Here is a 15,978-nt window from a genome sequence, read left to right as displayed (position 1 = left end):
TCTCCCCCACCCCCCTACTATCATGATCCCAATTCTACCTCACAATCTGGCCAGACCAGAGGACGTACACTGATACAGATAAGAACTGGAAACACAGGGAATCCAGGACAGATAAACTCCTCAGGACCAATAATTAGAGTTGAGATACCACGAGGGGAAGGGGAAGGTGGGGGAGAAAGGGGGAATCAATCACAATGATCTAGATATAACCTTCTCCCTGGGGCAGAGGCAACAGAAAAGTGGGTAAACAGAGATATTGGACATGTAAGACATGAAAAAATATTTATAATTTATAAATTATCAAGGGTTTGTGAGTAGAGAGGGAGAAAATGAGGAGCTGATACCACGGGCTCAAGTAGAAAGCAAATGTTTGGAGAATGATGATGTACAAATGTGCCTGACGCGATGGATGGACGGATGGATATGAGTTGTATGAGCCCCAATAAAATGATTATATATATGTACGCAGATCATGCTCTTAGAAAATCCAGGGTTATTTAAAAAAAAAAAAAAGCATGTTCGTACACCCGAGGAATGCTTCCACGGAGCCCTGCCCGCCCACTCCCAGGGGCACCCGTCCCCTCACCTGTGCGACAGAGTGGGTTTCATGGGGCTCATGGAGTTGAGGGGGGGCTGCATGGGGAGTTTCCCCGGGGGGTCGCTCTGGCGGCTCTTCTGATGTCGGAGGAGCAGCAGCCGGCCGAGCTCTTCACACCAGGAGGACAGCAGGGCTGCAAGCAAGGAAAGCATGGTCAACAGGAGCCGCCATCGCGCGCGCCCAGGACGCTGTCCGCTTCCCACTTGGAGTTGGCGTGGTGCTGAGTCTGCTCCCAGCTTTGCGTGCAGACGCCACGGGAGACACCAAACTTTCCCAGCAGGCCTCAGTGGCCACTGACACAGCCCTGCGGGGTATTAGAGTTTTCTATTGCTGTAAGAAAAAATCAGGAGGTTCATTTTAAGCAGTTGGTACTGTAAGGAGGGTAGAGGTGGCAGGCAGGGAAGAGCCAAGTGCATTAATTGGATGCAGACTCACACTGAGGTGAGACTGGTGAGAAGCCAGGGCCGGGAATGCCAGCCACCCCAGGTTGTCCCTGGGAAGTCCACCCAACCCACCTTGTAACCGAGAAAATCAACAGTACGTGGCTTCTTCCTGGGTCTGGCGGCATGGCACAAAATGTAAACAAGACCTATAGCCTTCTGGGACCCTGTGGATGGTCCCATGCATGTCACTGGGCTCTCCCTGGGTACACCCCACCCAGAAGACACCCATTGAGCCTAGAACCCATCATGTCTCTGTTCAGTCCAACCCACAGTCACTGTGAGGGTGCTCACTATTGGGAGGACATTGGCAAGGATTTCCAGGGCAGGGGCTTGGCTAAGGTCGGTCTGTCAGGGCATCAAGTACATGTGAGAGCCCTCCAAATCCCACGGCGGTTACCACCAAGACAAAAGAGCCTGGGGTCACCTGAGCCATGACCGGGGGCGGGGGGCACTGTGCCCCCTTCCTTCCTCCACTGCTGCCCCAGTGTGGTGACAGCATGTGACTCTGGAGGTCAGCATGTAGTCCTAGTCCTCCAGTAGGACGGAGCAAGGCTGAGAGGCTGGGCGAGGCTGCTGTGACCCTAGAAGCTTAGAGACCCCTCTTCAGGTCTCAGTGTGCCTGTCCAGAAAATGGGGGCCGAGTTCCCCTGGCTGCCTGGCTCCCAAAGCTGTGCTGAGGAGCAAATAGGAAAGTGGACAGAGGCTGCATGGATGTGAGAGAGGTGACCACACCCAGCCAAGGCCCCATTCCTGCCCGGAGGACTTCAGCTACACTGACTAGATTGCTCTAGAAGGCGACCGATCTAGGCAGCCGGTGGCATTTTGAATCAGCACACCCTGCCATTTGGCTGGATGCGAAGCCCTCACCCTCAGTGCGAGGTTCCCCCATCTGGACACGGGACAGAGGCGTCTGCATCCTTTTCCCATGCCTGCCTCACCCTTGCAAGGGCATCACAGGCCAGCTGTGACATGCCCTGTTACAGAGGGGCAGAGTGAGGGGCACAGAAGCCACACGCCGAGAGGGCAGGGATCCAGGCCCTGTGGCACCAGAGGCTGGAGTAAAAGCGTGAGAGAACAGTCAGTCTCGCAGGCCTCCACTTCAGTGAGCTCGGGGGCCCGCGGGACGAGGAACCGTTACCCTGGCAAACTGCCTGCCCCACAGCACAGGCTCCTACCAGCCTCTGCCTCTGCCCACCCACTGGTCCCAGCATTCGGGGGAGAATAGAGCAGCTGCCAGAGGGCTCTCTCTGGCCTCTCGCTGCTGGGAGAGGGGTAGCCACATTTCTGGGCACCTGTTGGGGACAAACTGGTATGGGAAAGGCAGTGGTTTGTGCAGGGGTGAGAGGGGTGGCAGGGAGTCGCCACAGAGTTGCTGGGTACAGGTGTCCAGCAAGGCGGTGAGTTGGAGCTGGGATCCAGCCTGTGTCCTACCCGCAAGAGGACAGCTGTTTCCTTCCCCGGCGGGGGTACCAGTGGTGAAGTCATGAAAGCAGGCTGCAGGGTCACAGCTCCTCCTGCAGCCTACATGACCCCTCTTGCCCCCTCTGTGGGCACATTCCATCACCACCCATGACGGGGAGGGCTGGCAGAAAGAGGAGATGGCTCCACCCTGGCTGGCATCTGCCCCTAATGTGGGTGCCTGGCACCCATCTGCCACAGCTGGAGGAGAGGCAGCCTATCGATGGGGAACAGTTTCCACTTTTCTCCCAAGCGCCCAGTTACTGCTGCGTGTGCAAGGGGGCACGGAGCACTGAAAGACTCATTTGCACAGGGATGTGCAGAGCAGGCGGTGGTGGGTTGGCTGTGGTTGGATGTGACACAAAGGAGCACAGGAGGGTCACTGCCTGTCTTCCCTGACCGTCACGACTGGCCAATCTGCCGGTGGGGGTGGGGGGCCCAAAGGGGACAGGGTCCAGAGGGATCCGAGCTCTCTTCCAGGGATATAAGGGGGGCCTGCTGTGTATCGGGCTGTGGGGGGGGGGGTCTGCAAGCTGAGAGCACTTCAACGTGTGTGCACATGATGAAGCCACCACCGAAGAGCATGCCGGGAGAGGCAGTCCTGCAGCCATGAGAAAGAGAAAGCCGTGGCGAGGGTGGAGGGCAGCTCAAAGAGGCTGCTCCCTTCGGCGAGGCTGCTGAGCACAGGAGCCCCCTGGCAGCGCCCGGCACACGGGTTCTTAGAACGGCAGCAAACAATACAGGCTCTTGTGAGGCAAACCCAGTTAATTGACAGCATGTGGGAATCTGCAGCCAAAACGGAGTCTGGATCCATCTGCGAGCTTGGCCTGGGCATGTTGGGTCAGGGGTGGCCCAGGGAAGGGTGGTGCGGAGAAGGGGGGCATCTCAGCTTGTGCCTGGGTTTGTGTCATGTGCCCGTTTGGTTCTGAGTCCAAGTTTGGTTGAGGCACTTTACTTCGTGGTGTCATGGGTAGGGCACAAAAAGGGATTCCAGGCACCAGGCATACAAAGCCCCAGGAGGGGAGAGGTAGAAACCCTGGCCCGGCCTGTACAGTGCGCTGGCCAAGGACAGCAACAGCCCACCCTGTCTGTCGCCACCCTGCTGGTTGTCTCCACAGCTGGTCCTCCCTCCCGGGGGCAGGTGAGGGCCCTCATTTTCAGATGAGAAGAGCCGCTGTGACCTTGACCCTTTCACCCTCACAAAGCACACACAGCAGCTCACTGGACCTCACCGTGGCTTGGCCAGTGCTGGCTACTCTCTGCCCTTCAAAAGTGGTGAAAGGAAACCTCCTGGCTAATCATGGGCATCCAGCCCCTGCCCGGCCCTCCCCTCTCCTCCCAGGTGTCCCTGTGGCCACAGAACCGTGTCGAACAACTGGCACAGCTGCTGGCTTGGGCCATCCCACATGGCACCCCGCCTTCAAGGTCTCAGTGAGGCACCCCACTGCCCTCCGAGGGTGGTGCGGAGGCACGCCAACTCCACCCACCATCCTTCCTGCTGAGCTCACGCCACACGCTGTGCATGCCCAGCTTGGCTCTCGACCATACACTGTAACCCTCCACTCAGGTTTCTCAACACGCCCCCGGTTCCTCGATGTAAAACGCACAAGAGCAGGTCCAGCCCGATCCATTCAAGACGAACCTCTGAAGTCCTCTTCCTTTCCTAACCAGTGCCATTCCTTCAGTTCATCCGCAGCCTAGGTACCCAGACGCCCGTCAGTCACGTAGGAGCTTTCCAACAAATAGCTTCCAAGCACCTACTGTGTGCTGGGTCCAGTCCCCTGTGGGCCAGGCCAGCGTCCTGTTCAAGCCCTTCACCTTCTGGAAAAGTCCCGAGCACTTCAACTTGCGAAGTCTGGCCTTTTGATGGTTGACGATTCTCATCTCTCCTGACCGCACGGTAGAGAGCTAGGGGCCCTGTGATACCCATGGTTAATACGAAAGGTCCCAGCCGTCTGCCTTCCAAAGGAATTGCCCCACATTCACCTACATCCCGGAGGAAATGACAATCTCTGGGCCTTGGCTTCTCTCTGTGTGAAATAGATGGTGTAAGTACTTGCACTTGAAGTCCTGGGAAGTGTGAGTGAGGAACCCCGCTGCAGTCAGTGCGAAGTCCAAGTTGGCGCACTGTGTGTCCTCCGGAGAAGATCAACGCCTGCAGTCTCACAACCACCTGTGTAACACCTTGAGTAAGTGAGCTAGTCGACCCGAGCCTCAGTCGCCTCATCTCTAAAATGGGGATGATGGAAACAACGCTGTCCATCTCTAGGGTAATAAAGACGAGCTCAACTGCTTCCCTGATGAAGCCAAGGCACGGTGCTGGGCCTGCGGGCGTGGCAGCTGAAATGGCCTTTGGTAGCACTGACCCTGAGTGCTGCAGGGTGACAGCAGGATGGTCACGGGGCATGGCCAAGGGCACAGCTTTCCTCCAGCCCTCAGTTCTCAGGACAGGGGGAACAAATGCCCTTGGTGGCCCTGAAGCTCTCAGAAGATGTTGTTGGGTGCATGGTGTCTGAGATCCCTGCATCCCAACAGGTGACCAGACCATTGCCCACAAGCTTGCAGAGGCTTCATCCTCCTGCCTCCCCGCAGCCTTTCTTCCTAAGCCTCCATGTATACTGCTCCGCCGAGACACAGGAGTCAAGTATGATCAAGTGTCTGCGACCTTGAAAGGAGGTCCTTGGACTCCCTGCCCGTGGGACAATGCAACACAGACATCCAGGGCTGGGGGAGGATCCAGATTCATTAGGACACAGAACAGCCTGGGAGCCTCCATTCCACCCAGGACACTGCCTTTGGCACATCAGCAGCCTATATACCCAGGTGGCTGGTCCACAGAGGAACTGTGGCAGTGATGGAGGAGGGGTGCTAGCTGTGGGAAAACATGAACGCCACCCTCCCCACACGTGCCCTTCCAGCTTCTCCAAACCCACAGTGGCCTTCAACTTCAACAACCGATTTCATTCACCAGCAGCCACCCTCTGCCAGGCCCTGAGCGGGGGCTCTTGGTCTTGGGGGCAAGAAGGCAAACACAGAGCCTACCCAGTTTGGTGTTCAGATGATGGAGGTCATCCACTGTGCTGGGCACTAAGCCATACAGATTATGAGCACAATTTTATCTAGTCCTACGCTCCCATCTGATGAGACAAACCTGGCCATCGCACCCATTTTACAAATAGAGCACCATTTTACAAATGGAGAAGGAAGAACAAACAACTAGCCTAAGGGCACACATCTGGTGGATGAGGGAGCCAGAATGTAAACCTAGGCAACTGTGCTGAAACGCATGTACCATATCCACACCATTCTTCGACCTGCCCAGTGGCTGTACAGTGCTGGGGCTGCTGGGCTAGCTTCTGCTGTCCAATGACGCAAAATCTCCACATTCCACCTCCCTCGAATTTAGTGTGCTGGTGCCCTTACTGACCCATAGCACTACAGAGGACAACACTGGAGACAGAGTGTGGAAATTGTGCACGATGGGACCCCACCACATTGGAGCGAAACACTAAGAGCGTGCAACAGAGCAGCAAGGGGAGCAGAGCAAGGAAGACCCCAGGGAATACCAAAAATAGACTTTGGGGCCTGGGTATGGCAGCCCATCACACTGGACCAGAAAACACTCCTAAAGGTTAACAAACAATTTATACACTTTGGTTTGTTGTTTTGCTCTGTCTTATTTTTGTGCTTATTACTGTCGTTGTATGTCTATCTAGATAAGATAGACAAGAAAACAATTCTGTGGAGAAAAAAATGGGACTAACAGTTCCTGGGGTGACAGGCAGAAGGGGAAGTGAGGGAAAGGAAAGGGGGGGTGTCAACACACTCAGGGACAAGGGAACAACAAGTGATCTAAAATCTATGGCGAGGAGGGTGTAGAATGCCTGGTGAGGCTTGATCAAGAGCAATGTAGCTGAGAGGAATTACTGAAACCTGAATGAAGGCCAAACATGATAGCAGGATAAGAGGAAAGTAACAGGAAATAGAGGAAAGAACTAGGAGGCAAAGGACAGAAGTCTGTAGAGGTCTAAGTAATATATTTATATATAACGATCTATGTACATATATTTATATGTTAAGTAGTAAGGTAGCAGATGGACATTTGGGCCTCTACTTAAGTACTCCCTCAATGCAAGAACACTTTGTTCTAATAGCCAAGCATTCTGGGATACTCACCTTCCCAACACAATTGCTGCAGAGAAAATGAGTGCATAAGCAAATGTGGTGAAGAAAGCTGAAGGTGCCTGGCTATCAAAAGATATAGCATCTGGGATCTTAAACAAATGGCCATCTAGCTGAAAAGCAACAAAGCCCACATGGAAGAAGCACATCAGCCTGTGTGATCATGAGGTGATGGGAATCAGGTATCAGGCATCAAAGACCCAGAACAACAAAAAAATCATATCATTGTGAATGAGGGGGAGTGTGGAGTGGAGACCCAAAGCCCATCTGTAGGCAACTGGACATCCCCTTACAGAAGGGTCACAAAGAAGAGTCAGGGTACAGTACAGCACCGATGAAACATACAACTTTCCGCTAGTTCTTTAATGCTTCCTGCCCCCCTCCTCCCCCATCATGATCCCAATTCTACCTTGCAAATCTGGCCAGACCAGAGGCTGTACACTGGTACAGAAAAGAGCTGGAAACACAGGGAATCCAAGACAGATAAACAGCTCAGGATCAATAATTAGTAGTGATACCAGGAGGGGAAGGGGAAGATGAGGGGAGAATGGAGGAAATGATCGCAATAATCTACATATAACCCCCTCCCAGGGGGACGGACAACAGAAAAATGGGTGATAGGAGACAGTGGTCAGTGTAAGACATGAAAAAAAAAAAAAGAATTATCAAGGGTTCAAGAAGGAGGGAGGATGGGGGAGGAGGGAATGAGCTGATACCAAGGGATCAAATAGAAAGAAAATGTTTTGAAAATGTTTGTACAAATGGCAATATACGTACAAATGTGCTGGACACAATGGATGGATGGATGGATGGATTGTGATAAGCACTTGTAAGAGCCCCCAATAAAGAAATTTTTTTTTAATGGAAAAGAAAACAGGCATGTGCAAAGACAACCCCAGCTGTCACTGCCACCTTGTGACACGTTGAGCAAGTGACCTAACCTTCTGGTGCCTTGCTTCCTCATCTCGACCTCACTCAAAAGGTACTGCTAAGGATCTGCTCGGTTATAATCATGAAGTGCAGCAACCATCAGTTGATGGTAGGTTGTGTCTGTCTGGTATTGGTGCCCCCCCCTCCCACTGCTATGTAAAATGATGGTGCTTGTAACAATGGGTGAGACCTTCTATTAAAAGAATTCAGCACTTGGTGTCCAGGGGTGGCAGCTTCCCATGGCTGCTAGACCAGATATTCCAAGATGCTCACCTTCCCGACATGATTGCTGAACACAAAGTGGGTGCATAAGCAAATGTGGTGAAGAAAGCTGATGGTGCCCGGCTATCAAAAGATACAGCGTCTGGGGTCTTAAAGGTTTGAGGGTAAACAAGTGGCCATCTAGCTCAGAAGCAACAAAGCACACATGAAGCCCAAAAGAAGCACACCAGCCTGTGTGATCACAAGGTGCTGAAGGGATCAGTTATCAGGTATCAAAGAACAAAAAAAATCTATCATTGTGGGCTCACCTCCCCGATATGATTGCTGGAGACAAATGGGTGCATAAACAAATGTGGTGAAGAAAGCTGATGGTGCCCAGCTAGCAAAAGATACAGTGTCTGGGGTCTTAAAGGCTTAAAGGTAAACAAGCGGTCATCTAGCTCAGAAGCAACAAAGCCCACATGGAAGAAGCACACCAGCCTGTGTGATCATGAGGTGTCGAAGGGATCAGTTATTAGACATTAAAAAACAAAAAATCTTATCACTATGAATGAGGTGGAGTGCGGAGTGGTGACCCAAAGCTCATCTGTAGGCAACTGGACATCCCTTATAGAAGGGTATGGGGAGAAGACAAGCCAGTCAGGGTGCAGTGTAGCAACGATTAAACAGACAACTTTCTTCTAGTTCCTAAATGCTTTCTTCCCACCTCCACCCCCACTATCATGATCCCAATTCTACCTTACAAATCTGGCTAGAGCAGAGGATGTACACTGGTACAGATAGGAACTGGAAACACAGGGAATCCAGAACAGATAATCCCTTCAGGACCAGTGGTGAGAGGGGCGATACTGGGAGGGTGGAGTGGAAAGGGGGAACCGATTACAAGGATCTACATATAACCTCCTCCCTGGGGAATGGACAACAGAAAAGTGGGTGAAGGGAGATATCGGACAATTTAAGACACAAGAAAATAATAATAATTTATAAATTATCAAGGGTTCATGACGGGGGGTGGGGAGCAGGGAGGGAGGGGGAAAATGAGGCGCTGATGCCAAGGGCTTAAGTGGAGAGCAAATGTTTTGAGAATGATGATGGCAACAAATGTACAAATGTGCTTGACACAATTGATGTACGTATGGATTGTGATAAGCGTTGTACGAGCCACCAATAAAATGATTATATAAATACATTTTAAAAACCTTAAAAAAGAGAGAGAGAAAGAAATGGGGACCAGGGGCCAGACTGAAGAACCAGGAGGGGTGCAGGATGAAGGTCTGAAGGAGCACAACATCCCAGAATTTGCTCCCCAAGGTGTTTCTGGCTCCTCCACTTGCTGCCCAACCATAGTGTCCTTGACGAGAAAGGAAGACAGCTTAACAGCCGCCCCACAGTGGTGGTGAGTTTGCAAAAGGAGAGCCCGTGACCATTTCAGTCTTGTTGGCCCCAGCGATGTGCTTCTGGGGGCGCTGACAGTCTGTTATTGACCTCTGCCCCAAAGCACACATCCAGGCAGAGAAGACCATGGGAATGAGAGCTGGGCCAGTGATCTCCAAGGTCACAGTGACCTCTAAGAGGAGATGGAAGAAGCAAGGCTACCCGCCAGACGAGGCCTTAGATCAGGCGAGAATGGCGCCCCAGACCCTTCAGACAATACCGAAAGGGAGGGGACGGAGGACATCTGGGGGTTGGGGGAGTCGGGAGAAGCAGAGTGGTGTCTGGGAATGAGAATAGATAGGCTCGCCGTGCACATGTGCGCCCCTCGGGAGACTAGATGTGTGCTCAGAAACGGAGACCACCAAAGCTGCCACTGGGGCCAGCTGGGAAAGGCAGCCACATGGAGTGAACAGGTTTCAGGCAGGGAAAGGTTAGAGAGGTTGGCTCCTGGGGAGCAGGGCAGGACAGGAAGGGGAGTCTACAGGAGGGAGGGGGATGAAAGGCAGTCTGGAGAGGAAGGCGTGAAGCTCTGGATGTGAGGTTGACCACGCAGCAAAGACATCAGATGCTGCAGCAGGGGAAGCTTGGAGCATAATGAAAAAGGCTTGTTAATAACAAAGAGCATCTCTTCTTAGCAACGGAAAGGCTGCTGGAGCGCAGAGAAGCTGTCTGAGCAGGACAGAGAAGCATGCACCCACACAGCATTACGCACACTTGGGGGACAGCGCCAGAGGTGTGGGGTCCTGGCAGGACATGGGAAAAGGGGAGCTACAGGCACAATACAGACAGGGACTTCGGTGACCTGGGAGACCCTAGGGGAGGGCGTGCCCGGGAAGAGGCTATCTAGGCAGGGGAGGCACATTGAAGCAGAGGCCTCTCCCCCACACACCCAGCTGGCGCCACAGGAAGAGTTGGCTGAACAAGACAGGAAAAACAACCTGGGCAGAAAGTGTATTGCACAAGTTGCCATTTATAAAATGTTTCTGAGCCATCGCTTACGAAATCTGTCCGAGACCCTCTGAAGGGAAGGTGTTAAGTATGACGGCACTGGGTTGAGGCACTTGTCCTGGGAGTCAGGGCACCCCCTGCCACTCCCCCCACCCACCCCCAGGCTCCTCCCCTTGCTGCCCCGGTTTTGATCACCTCCACCTGGAGAAGGTCACCTCTGGGAGCTGGCTCTGATGCCATGAGAGGGCACTGGGGACCTCAGAACCCTTGTGCAGCAAGATCTCCACCCTCCTTGGGGTGTGTGCCTCCACCACGGCCTGCCGTCTGCCTCCCTTGATCTCGCACTCTGCGACGCACCTGACTGCGGTCCTCTTCCCCTCCCACCAACTATGCATGACAGGAGCTCCCCAGCCTGTACTGCAGCCGCCAAACCCGCTCCTGCAGATCACACTCAGCACTGAGGGCGGTCAAGGGGGCTTTCCACCAATGCAACTCTGGCTCCTTCGCTCCCCATTTCAAATGTGTCCCCAGAGGCCACTTGCGGCCTGGCGGGGGTTAGGTGGCATACCGTGAGGGAAAGGGAGGATGCATGAGAGGAGGTGGTGCCGTGAACCCGCAGGGCGCCCCAGGAGGCACTCGGGAATTTGAGCCATTTCTGCAACCCCAGTGACCAGCACACAGCACTAGGCAGGCACCCAAGTGCCACATGCCCATAACCCCATACACAGAGGATGGGAAAGACAGACAGATTGACAAAAACTGGCAGCCTGACTCAGACCCTTGTGACCCTGGTGTTCTTAAACCTGTCAGGTAACCATGCCTGTGAGCTGGCATGGCCTCCGGGGTGACTGCTATGCACGGAGCCCCTCACAGGTGTGTGCAGAGCCGAGGATGACCCTCAGATCGATTTAGAAATGAGTCAAGCTGACACCTAATGGTGACTTGGCCAGCCATCATTGGCCTCGACGGTGATGGGGACTGAAGGCAAATCGTTCGCAGAAACAACAATGTGTAGCTTAAGAAAAAGTCTCTCTTGTTTCTGAATTTCTCTGCACTGGTGTCCGTGTCCAGGTTACTGGTTTCCCGGTGACCATCCATCCCGTGTGGGAGGGCTGAGGTGAGGGCCTGGCATGGGGCTTCCCATCCCTACTCAGACCACCCTGTTGGGCCCAGGCCACACCCTCCTGTGCCTACCCACAGTCCCCTCCCTCCTTCCCATGGGAGGTCATGGGCTGGCACCCGGGGGAAGCTTAGGGCCAGAGGCAGTAGGAACACACTGCCTGCTTGTCAGGACCATGGGTTCCCTGACCCAGGAGGGTTAGGTAGGAGAAGTGGGAGAGTGGGCCGACGGAATTGCATGGGGTTTGGTGCCTGCAGCTCAACTGTCAAATGGAGAGGGCACAGGTAGGATTCCCCTGCACTTGAGGGCTGGCTATGGAGAGGGCCCAAGCTCTGTAACTACATATGATAAATGATGATGTGCACATCAGGGACATCCTGGCGAAAACTCAGAAGCAGGTGGGACAAGGGTTGGCAGGCGGCTGACTTTCAGAAGGCAAAGGGATCAAAGTTACACACTCTACACCCAGGTGCCCTGGGTTTAAAATCCAGCTCCGCCAACTAGAAATTATGTGACCTTGGGAAAATTGCTTAATCTCTCAGTGCTTGGGCTTTCCCTCCTGAGAAATGAGGATAATAAATAATACCTCAAAAGTTTCAATGGATGTTAAATGAACGAACACATATAGAAACACCTAGTTTGAAGGGATCAGGTATCAGACATCAAAGAACAAAATATACCATGTGTGCTCACCTTCCCTATATGATCACTGAAGATACATGGGGTGCATAAGTAAAAGTGAAGAAGAAAGCTGATGGTGCCTGGTTATCAAAAGATAAAGCATCTTGTGTCTTAAAGGCTTGAAGGTAAATAAGCGTCCATCTAGCTCAGAAGCAACAAAGCTCACATGGAAGAAGCACACTGGCCTGTGCGATCACATGTTGTTGAAGGGGTTAGATAGCAGGCATCAAAGAACAAAAAACCAAATCATTGTGAATGAAGGAGAGTGCAGATTGGGAACCCAAGGCCCATCTGTAGGTACCTGGACATCCCTTACAGAAGGGTCGTGGGAAGGAGACGAGCCAGTCAGGGTGCAGTGTAGCAACGATGAAACATACAACTTTCCTAAATGCTTCCTCTCCCCAACTATCATGATCCCAATTCTACCTTACAAATTCGACCAGAGGATGTACACTGGTACAGATACGAACCAGGAAATAGAGAATCCAGGCTAGATGATCCCTTTAGGATCAGTGGTGAGAGTGGCAATGGTGGGGTGAAAAGGGGGAACGGATAACAAGGATCTACATACAACCTCCTCTATGGGGGGGATGGACAACAGAAGAGTGGGTGAAGGGAGATGTCGGATATGACAAAATAATAATAATTTATAAATTATCAAGGTTTCTTGAGGGAGGGGAGAGTGGGAAGGGAGGGGACAAATGAGGAGCTGATAGCAAGGGCTCAAGTCGAAAGCAAATGTTTTGAGAATGATGATGGCAACAGATGGACAAATGTGCTTGGCACAATGGATAAATGTATGGATGTATGTATGGACTGTGATGAGTTGTACGAGCCCCCAATAAAGTGATTAAAAAAACAAGCTCCTAGCTCATAGCATATAGAAAGTGCTCCACTAAGAACGAATGCTATTGTCATTGTTACTGTTGTTGAACGCAAGGACCCTTAGGATTCGGGGGCCATGAGGATTCCAGCCTTCCCACCTACTTGCTTTTGGAATGAAATCCATGCTGTTTCACCCCCTCTGTGACCGCCACAAAATCCTTATTCTCTCTGCGCCCAGCCAGGCACCAGCTCCTTCACACTGAGGCTCATCGGCAGGGCGTGGGCTCTCTGCCACCCACTGCCTCCCCCTCTTAGTCGGCACCAGCCCGACCAGAGACCTCGGCAGCTCAGTCTGATCTGACTCAGGGCTCTCAAGATGCAACAGATCCTAGGGGAATAGGGGGCCTGGGTGGAGGGGGTGTGTGTCAGAAATCAAGCCCAGGAGTCCTACATGCCCCTATTTCCTCATAGCAAGAGTGGGGTGGTCTGCTCAGGGAGACTGAGAAACAATCATTCTTGGCATATGTGCTGCAGCTCCTGCGTCAGGCTTTCTTGCCCCACTGAACACCCACCATGCCCCAGGGGGCCCCCAGAGTGAAAAGGGAGCCCTTCCTTATGCCCTCAAGATATCTCCTCTCAGGACGAAACAGCACAGATGGAAGCACGTGACCATGCAGGGTTCCAAGGCAGAGTTTGAGCCAAGGTCAGCGATCCCTTGGGGACCAGACATCCAGATGAGAACACAGTCAGCCAGCCAGTTCCCAGCATGCATCTGTAACTGGGGTGATCACCTGAGCTGGCTGCTCTCTGCATGCTTGGCTCTGCCCTGAAGCTTCCTACCCTCTGGCACCCTGGACTTCCTATCCATCTCATGGGTCCCAGCAAGGAGGTCAGCCAAGAGGATCTGTCTTCCAGGAAGGCCTAAGAGGAACATCAAGAAACTCAACCTCAGTCTCGCATGGGGGTGTGGAAGGCTGGGGTCAAAGGTAAGACTGCTGTAGGCCCAAGCTGGACTCTCTGTCTCACAGGCCCATGACATCACCCCCGCTGAGGATAGGCAGCGTCTCCCTGTGAGATGGCTCTCCCTCGCCTCATGGCCATCTCCTTGATCCTACAATGAGACCTTTGCCTGGTCCGCTACCAATTTCTGCTGCAACTACAGCCAACTGCCTTTGTTGTTCTCAGGCAGCTGTAAACGAGGAGGCAGGTTCTGGGCCCCTAGGTCTGAGGCCCTGTGACTGGCCCAGGCGTTGCAGTGGAGCTGAGTCACGTTCCTTAGGGCCAAGGCAAGCTATCTGGCAGGAACCTCTTGAACTCTGCGACATGCCTCTTGGAGTATGGTCCCTTCTCTATTCCTTGGGGTCTGTGTGGATGAAGTGCTGGTCCCTCTGGCAATTTGGATTCTAGATGGACAGAACTTTTAAGGCCACCCCTTGCCAACTTCAAACTAAATTCCCTGCCAATGAGTCGATTCCAAGGAAAGCTGATCCCATATAAGGTTTCCTAGGCTGTAAACCTTCATGTGTGGAACAGACAGGCTCATTTTTTTTCTCCTGAAGAGTGGCTGGTGGGCTTGAACTGGGACCCTTGCAGTTAGCACACCCAGTGCTTCCCTGACAATGTCACCAGGGCTCCTTTTCCCTGGTACAGCTAATCCTTTGTCAAGGCCAGAGCCCAGAGCGGGTGGAGTTGCTGCACTGATAGCCAGAGAGTGTGCAGGACTGGTGGGGAAGGGAGGTAACAACTGGAGAGGTCTGCTACAGGAAGGGCTCTGCCACTTCAGGTGCGGGGCCACTGCAGGCTGAGACTTCTCTGTGATCACAGGACAAGCCCGTCCAGGGGATGGCAGGTTGGACTCCATCTGGAGCCCCGTCAGCTGGCCATGGATTCAAGCTTTCCCAGGGGGAAAAGCTCCCCAACAAAAGAGCAGCATCACTGTACTACCACCATCAGCAGCAAAGCCTCACATCATTCCCACACGGCTCCTTGCTCCATCATCTCCCAACACTGTGTGGGGCCGAGACACTCAAAATAAACAGGCGTCACTGGGTGACCCTCCACTCTGCCTGGCTGTTCTAACCCCTCACACATGCGCAGGGAGGACCAAGCATGTGGGTGGCTGTCTAGGATCAGCAATGGAGTCTCTTGGTCACCCGCCACAGCTTACCTGCTTCTCTGTGCTTTAGCAGGCCTGTAGCTCAGCTGCTCAGTTGACCTGGTCTGGGGGAAGGCCCTTGGGTCGGTCCCTCCTTCCCTAGAGCAGCTCAGTACACACGCTCCTTCTCCCCAAGGGCAGCTGCGGGGCTGGCAGGAGGAGTCTCTCAAGGCGTGTGAACTCACTCCAGGCGTGGGAACTGAGCGCCAAGGAAACAGGGCGATTTCCCAAACTCGTTTGGCTGCCCTCAGCCAACCCTCACCCAGGAGAGGATGGAGGCCGGGCTGATTGGGTAGGATGCATAGGCCAGAGTGGACTTGCCCAGCAGGCTGAGCTCCTCTGTAGGCTTTCTGAAAATCCCAACCTGGAAAGTTCGCTGACCCACTGCCGATGGGTCACCCTGGGTAACGGCCACTGATCTCGGGCTCAATTGCAGAGAAACCCGGAACGCGCTCACGGGGACACTTCACCGGAAAGGGGGTGCCCCTTTCTTCTAGGACAGCAGTTCTCAACCTGTGGGTCAAGACCCCTATGGGGGCTGAACGACCCTTTCACAGGGGTCACCCGATTCATAACAGTAGCAAAATTAGTTATGAAGTAGCAATGAAAATGTTATGGTTGGGGGGGTCACCACAACAATGGGAACTGTATGCAAGGGTGGCGCTAGGAGGAAGGCTGAGAACCACTGTCCTAGAAGAAAGGGGCACTAGGATGTGCTGGGTAAGTACTTCTGTAGAGTGGCACCTCTATCCCAGTAGCCAGGGCAGGGACTGCTGCCCACTGCTGCCCACGGTCATGGGTCCTCCCACAGCACCCTGGAGGTGGTGAGCTAATCACAGCCCCCACATTAAACATAAGGAATTGCTGCAGCAATGTGAGGCAGCAGAATAGGCTAGAGGAGGTTGTCCTTCCCCATTCATGAAGGCCCCCCAGAGGAGGCTGGAAGAGAATCAGGCCTTACTGGGCATGCTCCTATTCAAGC

General features: G+C 53.3%; 1 protein-coding gene across 7 annotated transcripts in view; it reads right to left on the bottom strand.

The window, feature by feature from the left end:
- ZMIZ1 (zinc finger MIZ-type containing 1) overlaps positions 1 to 15,978 on the bottom strand; it is a 250,550-nt gene that overhangs the window by 39,003 nt on the left and 195,569 nt on the right. For all 7 annotated transcript variants that reach the window (XM_075564199.1, XM_075564198.1, XM_075564195.1 and 4 more), the window contains one exon: positions 587 to 731. In XM_075564199.1, coding sequence (XP_075420314.1) covers positions 587 to 731 — 145 coding nt within the window. The remainder of the gene's footprint in view (positions 1 to 586; positions 732 to 15,978) is intronic.

This window comes from Tenrec ecaudatus, chromosome 12 (genome assembly GCF_050624435.1).
Source record: "Tenrec ecaudatus isolate mTenEca1 chromosome 12, mTenEca1.hap1, whole genome shotgun sequence".
NCBI classification, from domain to species: domain Eukaryota; kingdom Metazoa; phylum Chordata; class Mammalia; order Afrosoricida; family Tenrecidae; genus Tenrec; species Tenrec ecaudatus.
This window is presented reverse-complemented; position numbering and strand designations above follow the sequence as displayed.